The sequence below is a fragment of the Pseudonaja textilis genome, chromosome 9 (assembly GCF_049901715.1).
Source record: "Pseudonaja textilis isolate UNSWEBS1 chromosome 9, rPseTex1.2, whole genome shotgun sequence".
Lineage (NCBI taxonomy): Eukaryota > Metazoa > Chordata > Lepidosauria > Squamata > Elapidae > Pseudonaja > Pseudonaja textilis.
In genome coordinates this window covers 4,267,547-4,284,955 of record NC_141998.1, presented here as the reverse complement: position 1 = coordinate 4,284,955, position 17,409 = coordinate 4,267,547, and the positions used below count along the sequence as shown (strand labels likewise).

The following is a 17,409-nucleotide window of genomic DNA, read 5'->3' as shown; positions in this document are numbered from 1 at the left end:
CCACAAGACGGGTACCAGGGGATAGTGCTACATTCCGACAGCAATAGGAAATCTCACAGGGACTATGTTGCTGAAAATACACAAAAGAGCTCAACTGCCACCCTCAAAGGCCTTAAAACGAGAGGTGACGGAAAAAAGGAGCGTTGCCAGAGTGAGCTAGATATTCCCGCTGAAGCAGGATGGAATTTATATCTGAGGTTGGATTGCCGAGTCCTGCCTTGGTACGGCAGGAATCAAAATTCATTGGATGATGATTTCTGCCATAAACTAGGCTTAATGAGCAGCTAGTTTACCATATCAGAGTGCCCTGTAATTTGATATAGTCTTCCACATGCTAACCATTTATGTTCCCCTACATCCATTTAACGTTCCTATCCCTTCTTTTAGATTACAGATAACTTGACTTATAACTGTTCATTTAATGGCTGTTCACAGTCACAATGACTTTGGATGCTTCATAACTCGAAAACTGCTTCGATTCATCATAACATTTCATGCCAGCCGACCCACCCATTTCAGGGGTAGGATTCAATTTTTTTTTACTACTGGTTCAGTGGGCGTGGCTTGGTGGGCGCGGTAGGGGAAGGATACTGCAAAATCCCCATTCCCTCCCCATCCCACTAACCTGCTTTCCTGCTCCGTTCTCCTGTGTAGGGCAACCAAAGAAGACCCAGCCGATCATCTGGGATTTAGGAGAATAGATGGGGGCAGGGCCAGTCAAAGATGATATTTACCGGTTCTCTAAACTACTCAAAGTTTCTGCTACCAGTTCTCCACAACTGGTCAGAACCTGCTGAATACCACCTCTGCCCTGTTCACATGACCACTTGATAAACTGTTTGCCAAATGCCCTGTGGTCATAGTTGTAGACTTTTCTAAATCAATTGCCTCTTGATATAAAGTGGGTTGGATAAAAATCAGTTACTTAAAATCACCATTGACTTGAAAGCCATACCTTTCATGTTTTATTTTATTATACTACTTCCTTTGCCCGATATATGTTTTAAAATATACAGTATTATCACATTCTCCAAACCTTAGCACTTTATATGTTTTTCATTGTAATTCAAGAGACGCTTGTCTGGAAATCTACCACGTTATTTGGGAGAAATTAAAAAGTGAGCCTCATATAGCATGTAGACAAGAGGTTTATAGATACATTATCCATGCTATGCTTTCCGCTGCCTGTCTGAATGTAACAGGCAATGAAAAACCTGGAAGTATTTAATATGTAGAGTCACTTGGGGACACTTGAACAATTACATAGTACATAGCAAAGCAGAAAGATCTTTCACATCTCGTTAACCTCCACCTTACAGAAAGATTTAGAACCTACTTTGGTTTAACATTTTAATGACCAGATAACCCAACATAGATATTTAAGGCCGCATTAGAAGATGCTAAAGATGCCATTTGAGGAATTGGGTTTTCTTACCACCATCCATCAATATTCAAATTGCATATGATTCTTTTTTTAAAAAATAAAGTTTTATTTGGGTTTTCATACATACAAAATACAAGTAAAACATCTTTTTTGAAAACAGCATGGTCCCAGGTTGAACTTTTTTATACAGACACAAAACTCAGTTTCATGCTCCTTTTTGTATTCTATTCCATATCTTATACTATTTTACATTTTCTATATAGTTTTTCCCCTCTTTTAATTTTCTCAATTTTATTTTGATTATCTCATCTCAATTCAAATCATTATATTTATACTTTTGTCTGTTCTGTTTCAATTCTCATTAAACAAATTTTTCTCCTGTAGTTACTAATTGGAGTATGACACCTTTATATCTTTTAATTACATCCATTCAACTCTTATTTAAACTTCAATATATACCTTAAATTTATGACCTTCAATATAATACATAATACATAACTTCCAATCGAATTCTGCTTGGTACATTCTTATAATACACACTATATTCTTTTTTAAAAAAAGATTGTAAAATATATGTAATTATAAACCCTCATTCCATTCCAGTTCAGTTCTATCATTAATAATCATTAAAATCTTAACATCTTTAACACTTCTGTTCAATTAAATATCATACTTCCTTAAAAACACATATAATCTCCATAATTAATTTTTCCCTTATTTCTCTTCACATATGTTTTATAAATCATTAAATATACCTTTTGTTACATTTATTTAGTGCCAAGCATTCCACTGAATTATGATAGCTATTTTATCAAATATTTTAATCATACATTGTTTCATATTTTCTAAAATTATTTCTGCTTCTAATATAACCATACTATCTTAAGTACCTTTGCAGAATCCATTTTTCTATTAAGTTTTCACCCATTATCTCTAAACAGGCCCTGTTTCTCTATATTTTGCTTCTGTCCTTTATATCTTCTTTTCCTTTCTTTCTTCCCTCTCATCTTTTTCCTCCCCCTTTTACCCCCTTGTCTCTCTAGTTCTAATTCTCTCTTCTGCATTTCCCTCTTCTGTTGCTTTCTGATTTTATACTTATTTTTCACTCTATTTTTTTTTTTTGGAGTTGTTTTTCCAATCTTAAACTTTCCATTCACTTTCCATTCTCTTTCCCCCCTTTCCTTTTTTCCCCCCCATCTAAGATTACTTGTTCGTTAAAGATGGCTTCTTCTCTGTCGCAATCTTCTTGTTCTGCAGGCATTTCTTGTCGTTTCTCATAATTCAAAATCTCCATTTCTAAAAACTGAAATACGAAGCCAAAAGAACCTCTCCCTTCTTGCGCATCTTCTTTGTACTTTCTAAGTTCCATTTTCAGTTCTTCTAAAAGTGGAGCCATTTTAAACAGTTTTAAACAACCACCCAATTGATTTTAGTCATTCAAAACAATAACCAAGAATCCAGAAATCATCAAGTAATCCAGATAGTCCCGAGTTATATCTTCTTATTTCTTTTTCGACTTTCTCTTCCTGGGGTTTTTGTTGCGATATTTCAGTTAGAATGTATCTTTTGGAAGTCTTGTTGAGATTTTGCTGTAAATTCTTTTTTAATTCCAGGCAGTCTCCTCCCTTCCAGATCCTACCCTTTCATTCTTTTTCAGTCCTTTCCTGTTTTCAAAAGCTTTTAATTATCCAGAAATCTTTATTATCCCTTTGACTTTTTATTTTCAGCATTAAATGCCTATTGATATCAAAGTGGATTTTTTTCCAATTTCTTGCATAAGTCTCTTAGCTGTCAGTACAGGAAAAGGAGAAAACCAAATCTTTTCCCTTTTCTCTCTCCTTCACAGCTTAAAAATCTTCTTAGGGAACAATGTTATTGTTTTTTTAACAGTTTCAATTCCAGGATACCTTATTTGTTGCTTTTGCTGCTTGACCCAGTCAACCAAGACTTTCTCCTCTTATCTTCCTCCTGCACATTCTTTTCCGGTCAAGTTCTTCTTTGTGGTGGCCATTTCTGACCACCGCTACAACCGCCTTCGGGAAAGGGAGTAATGGCCAGCTGGGGAGGAGAGATGCGGCTCTCCTCAACCCTGCTGGCAGGTTCCCCCCTCTTCACCACCTCTATGGGGTGGCTTAGCCCTGAAACCAGCTAGCTCGGGGCGCTCCAGCGGCGAGCACGGATGCGGTCTGTCGCTGAAGAAGCTCAAACCGGAAGTCCCAAATTGCATACGATTCTTTTCAAACCTTAGTATTTAGTTATTATAAAATAATCATAACAAATAAAGTAATCTGCCTTTTTGCCACTCTGTTCAGGAACAAAATGAAGTCTGTCCCTGAGGAAATTGGGACTGTTAAGCCACCTGGGGCTCCTGCTTCTCTTGTGCGATTGTTTCCTAGTCAGCATCTCTTCCTCTCGCTTCCCAAAATCATCTGCACATTCCCTTAGAAAGAGTCAGTGTATCACAATGCTGGTCTAGAAACCAGAAGACAGAGAATCCCCCTTAGGCGGGAAAGCCAACTGGCTGACTTTGGGCTAAATCACTTGAAGGCTCTCAGTTCTAGTCTTGCCTTTGGCAAGAAAAACTGACTTGGTGACTGTGGGCCAGGAGAGAGAGAGAGAGAGAAAGCTCTAGTCCTGTCTTAGCAGTGGTGGGATTCAATTTTTTTTTACTACCGGGTCTTGTGGGCATGGCTTGGTGGGCATGTTGTGGCTTGGTGTGCATGGCAAGGGAAGGATAAACTGCAAAATCCCCATTCCCTCCCCACCCCACTAACCTGCTTTCCAGCTCCGTTCTCCTGTGCAGGGCAACCAAAGGAGACCCAACTGATCAGCTGGGACTCAATGCGAGGCGGAGAAGAGATGGGGGCGGGGCCAGTCAGAGGTGGTATTTGCCGATTCTCCAAACTACTCAAAATTTCCGCTACCGGTTCTCCAGAACTGGTCAGAACCTGCTGAATGCCACCTCTGTGCCTTAGGCATGAAAGCCGGCCAGATGATCAGGGACCAATCACCAGGAGACTTCTAGTCCTACTTTAAGCATGAAAGCCAGCTGGGGAATTTTAGGTTATTCACTGTTTCTCTCAGCCCAACCACCTCACATGTTTTGTTTTGTTTTTTGTGAGGAAAATAGGAGGAAGGAATATTATATATACTCACTGCCTTGAGTTATATATTAAAAAAAGGAAGGATAAAATAGCAGCAGCAGCATTCTGGAACAGCTGAAACTTCCAACTACGGTATTTCCCCATGTATAAGCCACCCCTTTTTTCCAAAATTTTCAAGCCCAAAAAGTAGGGGGGTGGCATATACAAAGCAGGTACACTTTTTATACGTGAAAAATGCATAAAATAATAAAGTAGGAATAAACTGGTTTTCCAGCAGTATGCTATACTTTTTGTAAAAATTGTACGTGATGATACGATTACGAGTGCGAGTACGCGACAGAAATGCATACGCTAGGCATCGCCTGAATGCTTCGTTCCTACTCTCGCCCGATCGAGATTGCTAGCATCGCCCGCACCGCTTTCCGGCGTCATGACCGAAGTTGTAGATCTAGACGTCGAATTTTGTTTCTTTGTAAATTTTCTTTCTTCATAACTTGTTTCTCTAATAAAATATTTTTTTCAAAACTTCACAGTCCAAAAATTGGGGGGGTGGCTTATACAAAGGGGGTGCTTATACATGGGGAAATACGGTATTTTTCAAGGCAGACCCATGTAGAGGGAATTTCACTAGTCCACATGTGAGGTAACTAAGGCAGGAGTGATTAATGAGAACCTCAATCTTGACACACTTGCCTTCTGATTTCACTGGCTCTTCAACTAAGAGCTAAAAGTCGCAGAAGTTCCTAGATATGCCTTGTGCTCCTAAGTGGAAAACATCCCACAACAAAGTTAACTTTTATCATCCCTAGGAAAATTTCATCTGTTATGCAATGTAATAACAAGGATAATAGTGCCATCTACTGGCTTTTTTCTCCCTCCCCACTGTAATACTGTAAACATTTTACAATACACCATTGCTGCTCATCCATCTCCAGAATATTTCCAGTCCATTAAGGGCTTGATGTGGGAATATAAACCCACAACCAATATAGCAATAGAACAATCCGAATATCCTACTGGAATTCTTCCTCCATTACAACTGTCCTGACAGAGGATATTCTACTGGAATGGTTGAAACAAAGAAGTCTGTGATATAGATTTGGTCGTTTTGGAGAGAACCTATGTAGCACGCTACAGTATATCCTTTCAGGCTACAGTCACATCAATGGGATAGCATTTTGTTATCCTATACCAAGATTAGTGAATAGCCTGTCCCCGTCAATACCCTTTCTGCCCAATAGACTGACTCTGTTAACCGCCTAGAGAGAGTTGTAAAGCACTATGAAGCAATATATAAGTCTAAGTGCTGTTGCTAGATACAAACAGCTAATTCCACTCCTCCAAATCTCAACCCACAAATGCTCTGTCCTACATTTTGGTAAAAAAAAAAAATCAGTACACCAAATACAAGCTAGGTGGATATGACCTCATTCACGACCCTCACTCTGTCAAGGATCTTGGAGTACTCATATCAAATGACCTAAGCGCCAGAGCTCACAGCAACAGCATTCCCCAAAGGGCATTAAGAGTTGTAAATCTAATCTTACAAAGCTTCTCCTCCAGTAATACTGGATTGATAACTAGGGCATACAAAACCTTTCCTAGACCAATACTCTAATACCATCTGTCTGGAATCGCACTGTATATTGGATATTAATACAATTGAGCGAGTCCAGAAGCATCTCACGAGAAGAGTACAACACTCCTCTGCTTGCAAGAGAATACCCTACAACACCAGGCTTGAGATTTTGAGCTTGGACAACCTAGAACTACTCCGCCTATGGTTGGACATAACTGTAGTACACAAAATTATCTGCTACAATGTCCTACCAGTCAATGACTACTTCAGTTTCAACTGCAACAATACAAGAGCACACAACAGATACAAACTCAATGTTAACCGCTCCAAACTTGATTGCAGAAAGTACGACTTCAGCAACAGAGTGGTCAATGCCTGGAATGCCCTACCAGACTCAGTTGTTACATCCTCAAACTCCCCACTCCTTTAACCTCAAACTATGCACTATTGACCTCACCCCATTCCTAAGAGGTCTGTAAGGGACGTGCATAAGTGCACAATCGTGCCTAATGTGTGTGCCCTCTTGTCCCCATTTATTTGTACCTATTCCCCGTATTCACACTCATGTTTACTCTTATATCTATTATCTTGTAAGTGATTGACAAATCAAATAAATAAAAAATAAATAAAATACAGAGTTGTCCCGTTTATTTTGGCCATGTCACGCGAGGGAATTCACTGGAGAAAGCAATCATATTGGAATAATTCATGGGAAAAGGAAACTAGGTCTCCAAAGACTATGGTGGCTGGCCTGGCTGCCATCGAAGCTGACACCAGTCAGAGCATAGAAAAACTCAAACAATCTGGAGATGTGGAGGGACCTGGCCCATAGAATCGCCAAGAGTCAGACACGACTGAATGGGTAACATTATCATCACGCTTCAGGAGCAAGTCACACGCCAGTAATTCTACACAAGGAAATGATAATATAGTTGGTACAACTGTCTTTGCATTTACGTCCTCAGAGCTTACTGAATTTACTACTCTACATATTAGTGTATGGCATTTATTAATAAACCAATGACTATTGGTACATTTAATATACAAAGTAAATGGATTTTCTTCTTTGCTCTGTTTGGTTTTTTAAAATATTTTTCTTTGTTTTGTGTTATTTTTTAAAAATAAAGTTTATACGTGGTCTTGTTTAATGGGGGGGATGTTAGTACATTTAGGTATTTGTCTGGTACAGTGGTTCCCAACCTATTTTTCGCCCCGCACCCCTAAAGAAATTTCACTCGAACCTCGCACCCCCTGAAATTTAGACTTTAGGAACTACTGAACGCATTAAATATATGGTAGGATTGTATCTTTTCAGCTATGTATGTGACGGCCACTAAATAACGATACTTAACTCTAAGATGAAAACAAAGTTAATCCATTGCATAATAAATAAAAATGCCAACATATAGCCAATATCCTATTATTTACCTGGACTTTTCTCGCACCCCCTGGAATATCATCTCGCACCCCCAGGGGATGCGAGGACCCCAGGTTGGGAACCCCTGGTCTAGTATTTCATTACTTCTTTGCTTGCTCAATTGCAGCAATCCATCTCTTGCCATACAATGCACTTATGTTATATAATGCTTTTTATAATGCAATGCCGTAAATAAATGATCAGACGTTGATTACTATACAGCTTCTATAGTACATAATTGCTTATATAAAAGCTTTAAAGCACTTTCTACAAATCAAATTCATAGCAAAGAACAGTCCTTTATAGTTATTAGTCTTCATTATTATTCTATTTATCCTTTTATACCCCGTATGTAACACATATAAAATGTCTGCTTGGGCATAAAATTCAAACCGCTTCTTTGATGTTTTAACAATGTAGTAGGTAGGAAAATTATTTGCTGGCTACCCCATCAGAGACTAAGGCAGTCGGGAAGACATATTGGCTGTTGACACACTGACTTCATGGCTAGGCTAACTTCCATCTCCACAGGCCTATTCTGGATTTTTCCCCACTAGATTCCACTAACCACCACGCAATGTAGGAGTTCATTTGTGTGTGTGTGCATATACATTCAAACACAGATATATGCTATAGAGGAAACATCCCAAAGCATACATTTTTTACAGATACGATTTTAGGCACTGTTAAGAAAAAAAAAAGCAATGTAAGAAAATGAATCAAAATATCTAATTGCCCCCACAAATGTCTTCATAAAATGATGTATAAGTAGTTCAGTTCTTACCGTATCTGCCTGCTGATATTTTACTTCGGGGTTGATCCATTCCTTGCTGATCCGTTTACGATAGGCATTGCACCTTGGAATATATGTACAGCCAACATCTCCCAATTCTGGGTAGAAAATTTCTAGACCCCCCCTGTCAGAAACCAACCATAAAAGTCAATTTGTAGGACCATGTTCATGTCTTACAGCAAAAAATATTATAATAGTTAGCACCTTAGCCTTTTAAAAAAGATATTTATTATTCTGGTTTTTATATTTGCAATTGCTGTTTTTATATTGTCTGTTTTATTTATTGTTGTATGCACTGCCCTGATTTGCCTTCGGTGAGATGGGCAACTCTATACATTTGATTAATAATTAAATTAAACTGATTTTTTTTTCTTACAAAAGAGGAAAATTTCCAGAAAACATTGGGTAATAGAAGCAGAGGGCCGGTTTGGTACACTGTTGTAGGCACCATGGTAGAAACTGGAAAACCGTGAGCTCTTAGCCTGCCTTTGGCATAAAACCAGCTCGCTGACTATCATTCTCTCTCAGCCATAAGAAGGAAACAGTGGCAAAGCAATTCTGAAAATTGCAGAGATTTGTCAAGATTTGTCAATGTCTTATCAGGAGTCAAAAGGCGCACACATATGCACATATGCACAAAATAGAAGCAAGGAATAAGAAGATTATGGGCCTTCCAGGTGTTGTCTGAAGTAGCTTAAATAATGGGTGAGCCAGGAAGCAGATGCTTCTTCATGTTTATCATTAATATTATTTTACAATTTGTAGGAGTAAATTCAGCAAATGTTCTCTTTTGAACAGCCACAAATCTGGCAATTCTAGTTTCCTCAAATTAATTTTCATTACACAATAAAATTACAATTTGTAATTACTGTCTGTAATGGATGTATCCCTTTCTAGGTGCAAAATGAATTTCTCCTTGATGTTAGTGTAATGTGGCAACTCATCAACTGTAAAAGCAATTCAAATTTACTGGGACTGTTCATTTGTAATTCTGTCATATTATCTCTTGATATTTTGAAGATACAATTTGAAATCACAGCAGACAGACAGACAGAAGAAGGTGAGCTGGGAACTCGGGAATAATTTTTAAAGTACTTATATAAAATAATATATATAAGGAGAAGCATTTATATCATACTTATTGGATTTATTAGGAGTTAAATCATAATGTAGTTTGCTTTTGGTTTAGCTATATAAACCAAGTTCATTTAACACAAACATATATTTGAAAAGTCCATATTTCGTAATAAACTATTTGATATAATTCAGTACTTCAGACACCTAAAAGCAAATCTGTGCAAATATCGCTCAGATGAGTTCTGTATTTATGTCTAAAAACAAAAATACCCATCCTCTACACACAAGAACATAATAAAAATAACGTTCTTGGGGGTAGAATGGGAGATCAGGAAGGTGTATTTTTATGAAGAATAGAAAACAATGAATGTGTTTATAATTATATAATTATCTTTATTTTTGTTTAAACAATATAGGCTTTCCATAATTATTAAGTTACTTAAATAATTATTAAATAATACAATTATTAAAATGTAAGTTATTTCGGACAAGTATTTGGAGCATGAATTGATGCCATCTATTACCAATTAGTATCATTGGGATTAGTTGATTTTTATTTTCAAGTTATACCATGGATATCTTGGTGCTTTTTATGGATGTTTTATTGCTATTTTAATGGATTATTGTAAACTGTTGAAAACCTCTTTTGATTGCAGCAGTCATTACAAAAGACTTTTGAAAGACTCAATAGTTACAGTAAATAATAATCATTGGTATAGAAGTAGCTTTCAAGGCCCTTTTGAATAATTGGCTTCTTTGGATTAATGGCATGCTTTATATAAGGAATATTTCTGAGTGGATATTACATATTGGCTGATGTACAACCAAGATCAGATGCAGTCATACCCCTGAAGCTGGTGTTGGGGATAATGGAAACAACCTAAGACTATTTTCTAAATCTAATCACAGGGTTGCCTTACTTGCCTTCCATTTGGACTACTACAGTGGAGTAGAATGAAAAGCTACAGTACTTATTCAAGAAGTGCAGGATGAGGAGGAATAAAATAAACGGGAAATATAACACATTTTTGAAAGCTGTTGCCAGGTTTCTTGGGGTGAGCAAGTACTTTTTAGAACATTCAGATCAATTTGAAAGTAGAATTCAGAAACATCCTCCTGTGAAATAAATAAAACAATTCGAAAGTTTCTAGATAGCCCGCTATTTACTACTATCAACTGTCTTCTGTCCTACTATAACTATGTCTACCCCACTTCCAATTCATCAAGGGACTTTATAATTATTATTTTTTAAATAGTTGCAGTGTTATTTCTGATATGAGGAAAGATGGAGACAGAAACTCAAAAGTACACTGACTTCGCTAGCATTTTGAAAAGAAAATCAATAAAATCTTATTTCAGTGTGTGCTTGGTCCTTAGTTTAGTTTCTTTAGTTTTATGAGTGTTTAAGCTTATTGTTGATGTTTTAAAATGACACTAACTGAATTGTTACCTTTTTATTTTTAATTTACTTTTTAAATACTAATTGAATTGCTACTTTTTAAACATTTTCTTTGTTTGACCTTGATATACCCTGCTCAGCGCCTTCTAGAAATCAGCTGAGCCATAAATGTTGTGATGTAATAAATACTGCTTTTCCAAAAATTCTTTCTACATACAATTGACATATACAGAAAGGAGGCAAAATGTTGGATGATTGAGGATCCAATTTACTGATAAAAAAGTACATATCAAAACCAAAGATACCAATGTGAATGTTCATAAAACTATTTCATCTATATACTTCTTAATCAGATATAGGACTGATATTCTTTAAAAATTAGAAGCATATATCAGCTAAATTTAAAAAGTATGTCCTACAGTTTTAACATATACAGTAATTATATGCAGCTACTTCTATCCAGTAGTATCACTGGATAAATGCTTGTCTGTCGGAAATGCATTATTAATACCATGAAAAGGAATAAATATTTTAAAAGAATATTGCCAAAATAGTTGTGGCTATCCCTAGGAAGTTAATTTACTGATGAAAATGTTACTGGTGTTGTATAAAAAATTCGCTTTATGAATGCCATGGAGATGATGAATGAAAATTGGTATAAAATGCCTATACTTATAAAGGAATCGGAGCTTACCTACAAAATATTTTGTCCTCCCTGTCCAGTTTTCTAAAGGTGCATTCTTCCATTATGACACTGTCTTGTAAGACAATTAAAAGAAAAGAAACTGCCAGAAAATAGGAAACCAGAGGCATCATCTTGTCCTGCCAAAAAACAAAATAGTGAAAAGTTAACAGATTCCACCAGACACAACTGTAATTGCAAGCCTGCCTATATTTTTGCAAATTATTTTAAGCAATTCTTTCACCAACAGCACTTTAAATGTATCAGATCCATGAAACCTCATTTTACAGTATACCTTCTAATTGTTAACATGTATTTTATGTTTTGTATTCTGAGCTGGCCTAATGGCTACTCAGTAACATGTTGTTACTAGAATAAATTAAATGCTTTTATACCCTACAGTAGGTTTCCCTCAATTTGAGCTCATCAGAGGGAAACAAAACAGATTAATTTGAACTGTTCTTCCTAATTCAGTAAATATAGAACAATCCCATAAAATGCAAAGAGCTGTCCACGTAGGCCTAGATTTAAAAAACAGTAGGGGTTGTGACTTGACTTTTTGACTTCTTCCCTTCTTGCAGACAAATGAGAACAAATAGTTCAGAAGCCCAGCATTCCTATATATTTTCAAATTTACTAGAGTTTGTTTTTATAAGTAACTCAATGTGGGAAATATACCTAATACTATTTTTGTGTGTTTGTCTCTAATAAGCTAACCTAATGACCATTCTGCAATTCATGTGAATAAATTTCTGATCTACCAGTGTACATGCATAAAAATAAGATAATAAAAGTTTTAAATACTGTAGATGCGACTAAGCCTTCCGATCCTTCAAAATAAATACATTTTCTTTGTGTAAGAAAAAGAAAATCTGTAGAATAGTAAAATTTAAAACTAAGGAATTTATATCACAGAATAAGTGGTCTCATTAAGTTTAACTGAACCACTGATGAGCTATTGTAAATGCACCTTACAAATTATCAAGTATTTAAACCCAGAAATGCCTAAATGTTTTAAGGATATTTACTCGAGTAAGATTTGAGTAACTGGACACAATGGTTAAATATGGAAGGTTTAACCAAATTCCCCATGATCAAACTGTTTTATTTGTAGAATCCCTGAGATACAGAACATAATACATACATAATTTGAATATCAGTGGCTTAAGGCAAAAATAAGGTGATTAGAAGGAATGATAGCACAACAAATAGATCTAAAACCATAACTGTTCTTATTAGGCATACTACTGGGAATATACAATAAAGGAATTACATCCTTAATGTTACATGTAATAACAGCAACTGGAATCAAAAATGCACAAAACTGGAAAAATGAATGTCAACTCAAAAAATATTTCTCCAGTTTTTTTTAGAGTTGCCAACAGAAAGGGAGGGGGAACAGCGGGCAGCTTGCATTCCACAAATGTTTTCAAAGATAGTAACTAGATGACTGAAGTTTCTGCTGCGCAAAATTCAAACTGGAGAACATGACTGATGACTCTTGGCTATGGATGTGTCCCATTGGTGAATATGAATTACGATACACCCAAAGGGTGGGAGGAAGATCAGGGTCAAGGGTGACAATGAATGATATGCCTCAGAGTTGGCTACACCCAGGCAGTGCTGGACATTTTAACTCCCAATAAATCCTTTTTAACTTTTGGAAAGTTTTGCTCAAGACTCATGCTTTAAATGGGGGTAACTGCCGGAATCCTGACAACGAAAGTATACCTATATATGAAAAGGTATTTAAAAAAATATTAGAATATGCTGAAATGGACAGGTTAATGATGGAAATTAAGGATAAAGGGGAAACAAAGTATTAAACATGGGAGCTACTGTACAAATGGTTAGAAAACAGATGCAGAGATTAGTAACTTTAGGATGGAAAAATAATAACAAAATAGTACATACATACATAAATACATGTGTGTGTGTGTGTGTGTGTATGTTACAAGTAATATTACTAATGGATTATACTTGACTACACATTATAGTCTATAGAGTGACCAGAGGAGAAGACTATATGATATAACTATGAGAAAAATGGTTATAATTATGATGTAAAATTATATATATATATATATATATATATATATATATATATATATATATATATATACACATATTCAAGAAATTATATATATTATATATATATATTCAAGATATTACTTTGTATAATTATGAGAAAAATGGTTACAATCGGTGTATAAAATGAGATTTGACACTAAAATGAGATTTGATACAACAGTACACAGGCATTGCAGAAATGGAAACGTGATGTATAGTAAATGAAAATGTATAGTAAAAAACAATTTTAAAAAGAATAAGATCATTATCTTGGACTGCATATGAGACAAATGGCCTATTGGGATGCTTATTTTAAAACAACGCATTTCATGTGCAGTGAGAATCCACATGATTTTGGATTAGGTTCATTAGATACAATGCAAAAATTACATCTAATATGGTCCTTTATTTGAGCAAATACAGTTTGAGAACGTCCTCTGTGTATCTGATTGAGGTACACTGTAGCGGTGACCCAGAAATATGATTTGCATTTTTGTTTGTCTTTTATTTTTTAAACATACGATCTTAGTACTGTTGCATATTTTATGTTTTGCATTCTCAGCTGGCCTAATGGCTATTCAGTAACATGTTGTCAATAGAATAAATTAAATGCTTTTATACCTCAATTTGAGCTCATCAGAAGGAGACGAAACAGATTAATTCGAACTGTTCTTTCTAATTCAGTAAATATAGAACAATTCCATAAAATGCTCTCGGGATAGCAAAGAGCTATCCGTGTAGGCCTAGATTTAAAAAGGGACTAACATCTTGACTTTTTGACTTCTTCCCTTCTTGTAAATATCTCTATAACTAACTGCCTTTAAACACAGGACTGGGTGTGAGGTAGGCAAATGAGAATAAATAGTTCAGAGGCCCAACATTCCTATATATTTTATTATTTATTTGTTAGGGTTTTTTTAAAAAAAGAAAAACCTTGCCTGTATTATTTTATAAGTATCTCAAAGTGGCAAATACTCCTCTTAATTTCCCCACAGCAACAATTATGTGAGGCAAATTGGGAGAGAGTGCCTGGCCCAAACTCACTCAGGCGGTTTAGGGCAAGACTAGAACTCACAGCCTCCTGGTTTCACCTTAACTGCTTCTCTCTCTCTCGAGTTCAGTAACAACCACGCCGGTTTGCAATTCGACACCCACCATAAAAAGCTTTTAAAAACTCACTCAGGCACTTCATGTACCCAAGGTTAAAAAGCCAAAGGTGTGCCTTGGAGGGTTAAATATGGGGGCATTTCAAAAAAAAGCTGAAACATTTTGTTCTCCCTTCACGAGAGAAAACATTTCACTCAGAATAATTTTCTGGGAGATTTTCCCTTCAACTTGAAAGAAAGGAGGATGGTTTTCCACCCGCCCTGAAGAGAAGCCATTCTGCTTCTCTCATCAAGATGGCGGCAAACAAATCTTCTTTTCCCTCCTTTCCACCCCCTCAGAATTCTCCCCGCTTCTTCCTTCGCCTCATCATGGAGGGTCATCCTTTTGCCTGCTCAGCTCAGCACCGTCCACAAGTGTGGCTGAAAAAAGAAACCATCACCAAGATAGCCATCAAAAGTACCACCTGGCTTGATGTGCTGCCATCTTGATTTTCCCCCCTATTTATTTGTTTGTTTGTTTGTTTGTTTGTTTAAATTATAAGAATACAACACGGGCATCCATTCTGGCATTACAATGGTTATACATATATAAATTTTACTTCATCATTTACAATCCTCTTGTCTGATGCATTGTTTACTAATTATTCTAATCATCGCTACTTATGTTCCACCCTTGCCTTCTTCTATGCAGCCACTGACAGAATTTATTCCATGTTTCATAGGACTCAAGATTCTCCCTTGTTTTTTAATTCTAGTTTTAACCTGTCCAATTCTGCACAGGCCATAATTTTCCTTATTATCTCTGTTTCCAGCGGTATTCTTTCCTTCTTCCAGTTATTGTGCGTATATTATTCTAGCCGCCGTAAACACACGTACTATTAGATAAGTTAAATCCTTCCTATATCCTTCTGGGATTATTCCTAAATGGGAAAAAAAAATTGATTTTGTTTGACCAACTCGGCAGCAAACAAATTTAATAAATATTTGTTTCAGGGAGCATAGGATATTTATTTATTAAATTTGGTTTTCACCCTATGTCGCTGCAAGTCAATTTTGGCGATACCAAAAGGTTTCAAAAATCTCAGCCAAGTATATGAGTCATGGGAATTTGAACGAGGGGATTCTTTGAGTGCTAGTGAAAAGAATAAAGGTAATAAAATATTTTATAAAGTAAAAATAAAAATGTAAAATAAATCATAAAATAAAAATAAAGCTAATGAAAAGAAGGTCTAGGGGTGACATGATAGCACTGTTCCAATATTATTTTACAAAGATGAGAAGGGGAGGGAGTCAAACTATTTTCCAAAACACCAAAAGGCAAGGAGAGAAGCAACCTAAAACTATGGAGAAATTTCTTAATGGTGAGAACAATTAACCAGTGGAATGCCTTGCCTTCAGAAATTGTGGGTACCCCATCACTGGAGGCTTTTAAGAAAAGACTGAAATGGCATACGGTCCCTTGCTTGAGCAGGGGGCTGGACTATAGAGTCTTTAAGGTCCCTTCCAAGTTCCAAATCTATTATTCTATATTCTATCTTTTTACTGCCACTAACTGACATGTGGGCAACAATGCCTAACTCTAATTCTTTGTGCCAGTCGCTCTCTTTCAGCCCAACCCACCTCACAAAGGTTGTTGTTGTTGTTATGAGGAAAATAAAAGGAGGGTGCATTGGGTACATTCGCCATCTTGAATTATTTGTATAAATTATTTGTACAAATTATTTGTACAAATAAATGAATTGGCTCATCGATAATTCTATCACTAGTTTGAATCCTGCGCAGAGGAAGTGGGTGCTACTTCTGAATAAACATACACTGGACTGGATTATTAGAATAGCCTCTTGCAAATATGAGCAGAGTATACATTTAATAAATAAGATTACCGATCCTGCCTCATCTTCCACTCACTTGAATACACCTGGAGCCTTCTTCCACCTGGCCCCATTATAGCAATAGCACTTAGACTTATATACAGCTTCCCAGTATTTTTACAGCCAGCTCCCTAAGCTGGTTACAGAATCAGCAAAAAACGCCTTAGGCCAAAACAAGCTCCATAAATCGGTAGAAGTTCTCCACCCCCACCTCCCAGCTGCAGGGATTTATACCTTCTTTTTCCTGATGGGTTTGGAAAAAAAAAACTGCACGTTCATTACAACCTACCAAAGGCAAGCGAACTTCAGGATAAGCTTATTAAAAGCAGCGCAAGCGTGGGAAAAGGTCCCAGTTCTCAAGAGCCTCGGTTACCTAAACGTGCGAAGAGTCAAGGTCAAAATCCAAAAGTTTTCGGGGAAAAGTTTTCCGCCACGAGCCAGCCAAGAAATGCCCCGCAGCTGCGTGGCTGGCACCTTAATTGTAAAGTCACCTGACGGACAGGTGGCAGGTGTGGAGGAGAGGCGGGGAAATCGGAGGGAAGACGGCGGCTGATTGGGCTTCGCAATTCCTCGCCGTCCCTCGGGGTTGGCCGTTGGCCGGAGGTTCTGATCTTCCCTCCGGCCCCCGCTTGACCGGCAGCCGGACGTGGAAGGTCCGGCTGTTTTGAGGTTTGAACGGAGCCTTTTGGTAGGCGCTGCGATTCCGGCTGCAGTTTGAAAAGGGTGGGAAGAAGGAGGTGGAATTTAAGAAGTGTTAGAATGAAAACAAAAAAAAAGCGATCATCCCCATTAGATGCTGGTCAGGAGACGTTTAAACCACGATTCAGCCAGCTTGGGTGTAAGGCAGCAGTGGTGGCTAGATGTCATGGCTAATTGCACTTTTTATTTTTTCATTAAATTTCTTCCACCGCCCATCTCACTTAAGTG

The 17,409-nt window shown here is 36.9% G+C and overlaps 1 protein-coding gene across 4 annotated transcripts in view; it reads right to left on the bottom strand.

Annotated features, from left to right (window-relative positions):
• Positions 1-17,012, bottom strand: part of PEBP4 (phosphatidylethanolamine binding protein 4) — a 260,525-nt gene extending 243,513 nt beyond the window's left edge. Inside the window, exons 1-3 of one of the 4 annotated variants that reach the window (XM_087938853.1) lie at positions 16,856-17,012; positions 11,448-11,575; positions 8,269-8,401 (exon numbers count right to left, since the gene is read on the bottom strand). In XM_087938853.1, coding sequence (XP_087794979.1) covers positions 8,269-8,401; positions 11,448-11,569 — 255 coding nt within the window. In that variant the 5' untranslated portion in view covers positions 11,570-11,575; positions 16,856-17,012. Of the gene's footprint in view, positions 1-8,268; positions 8,402-11,447; positions 11,578-16,716 lie in introns of all 4 variants that reach the window. The other 3 variants (XM_026715202.2, XM_087938854.1, XM_087938852.1) reach the window with 3 other exon arrangements.
• Between the last annotated feature and the right edge of the window lie 397 nt (positions 17,013-17,409).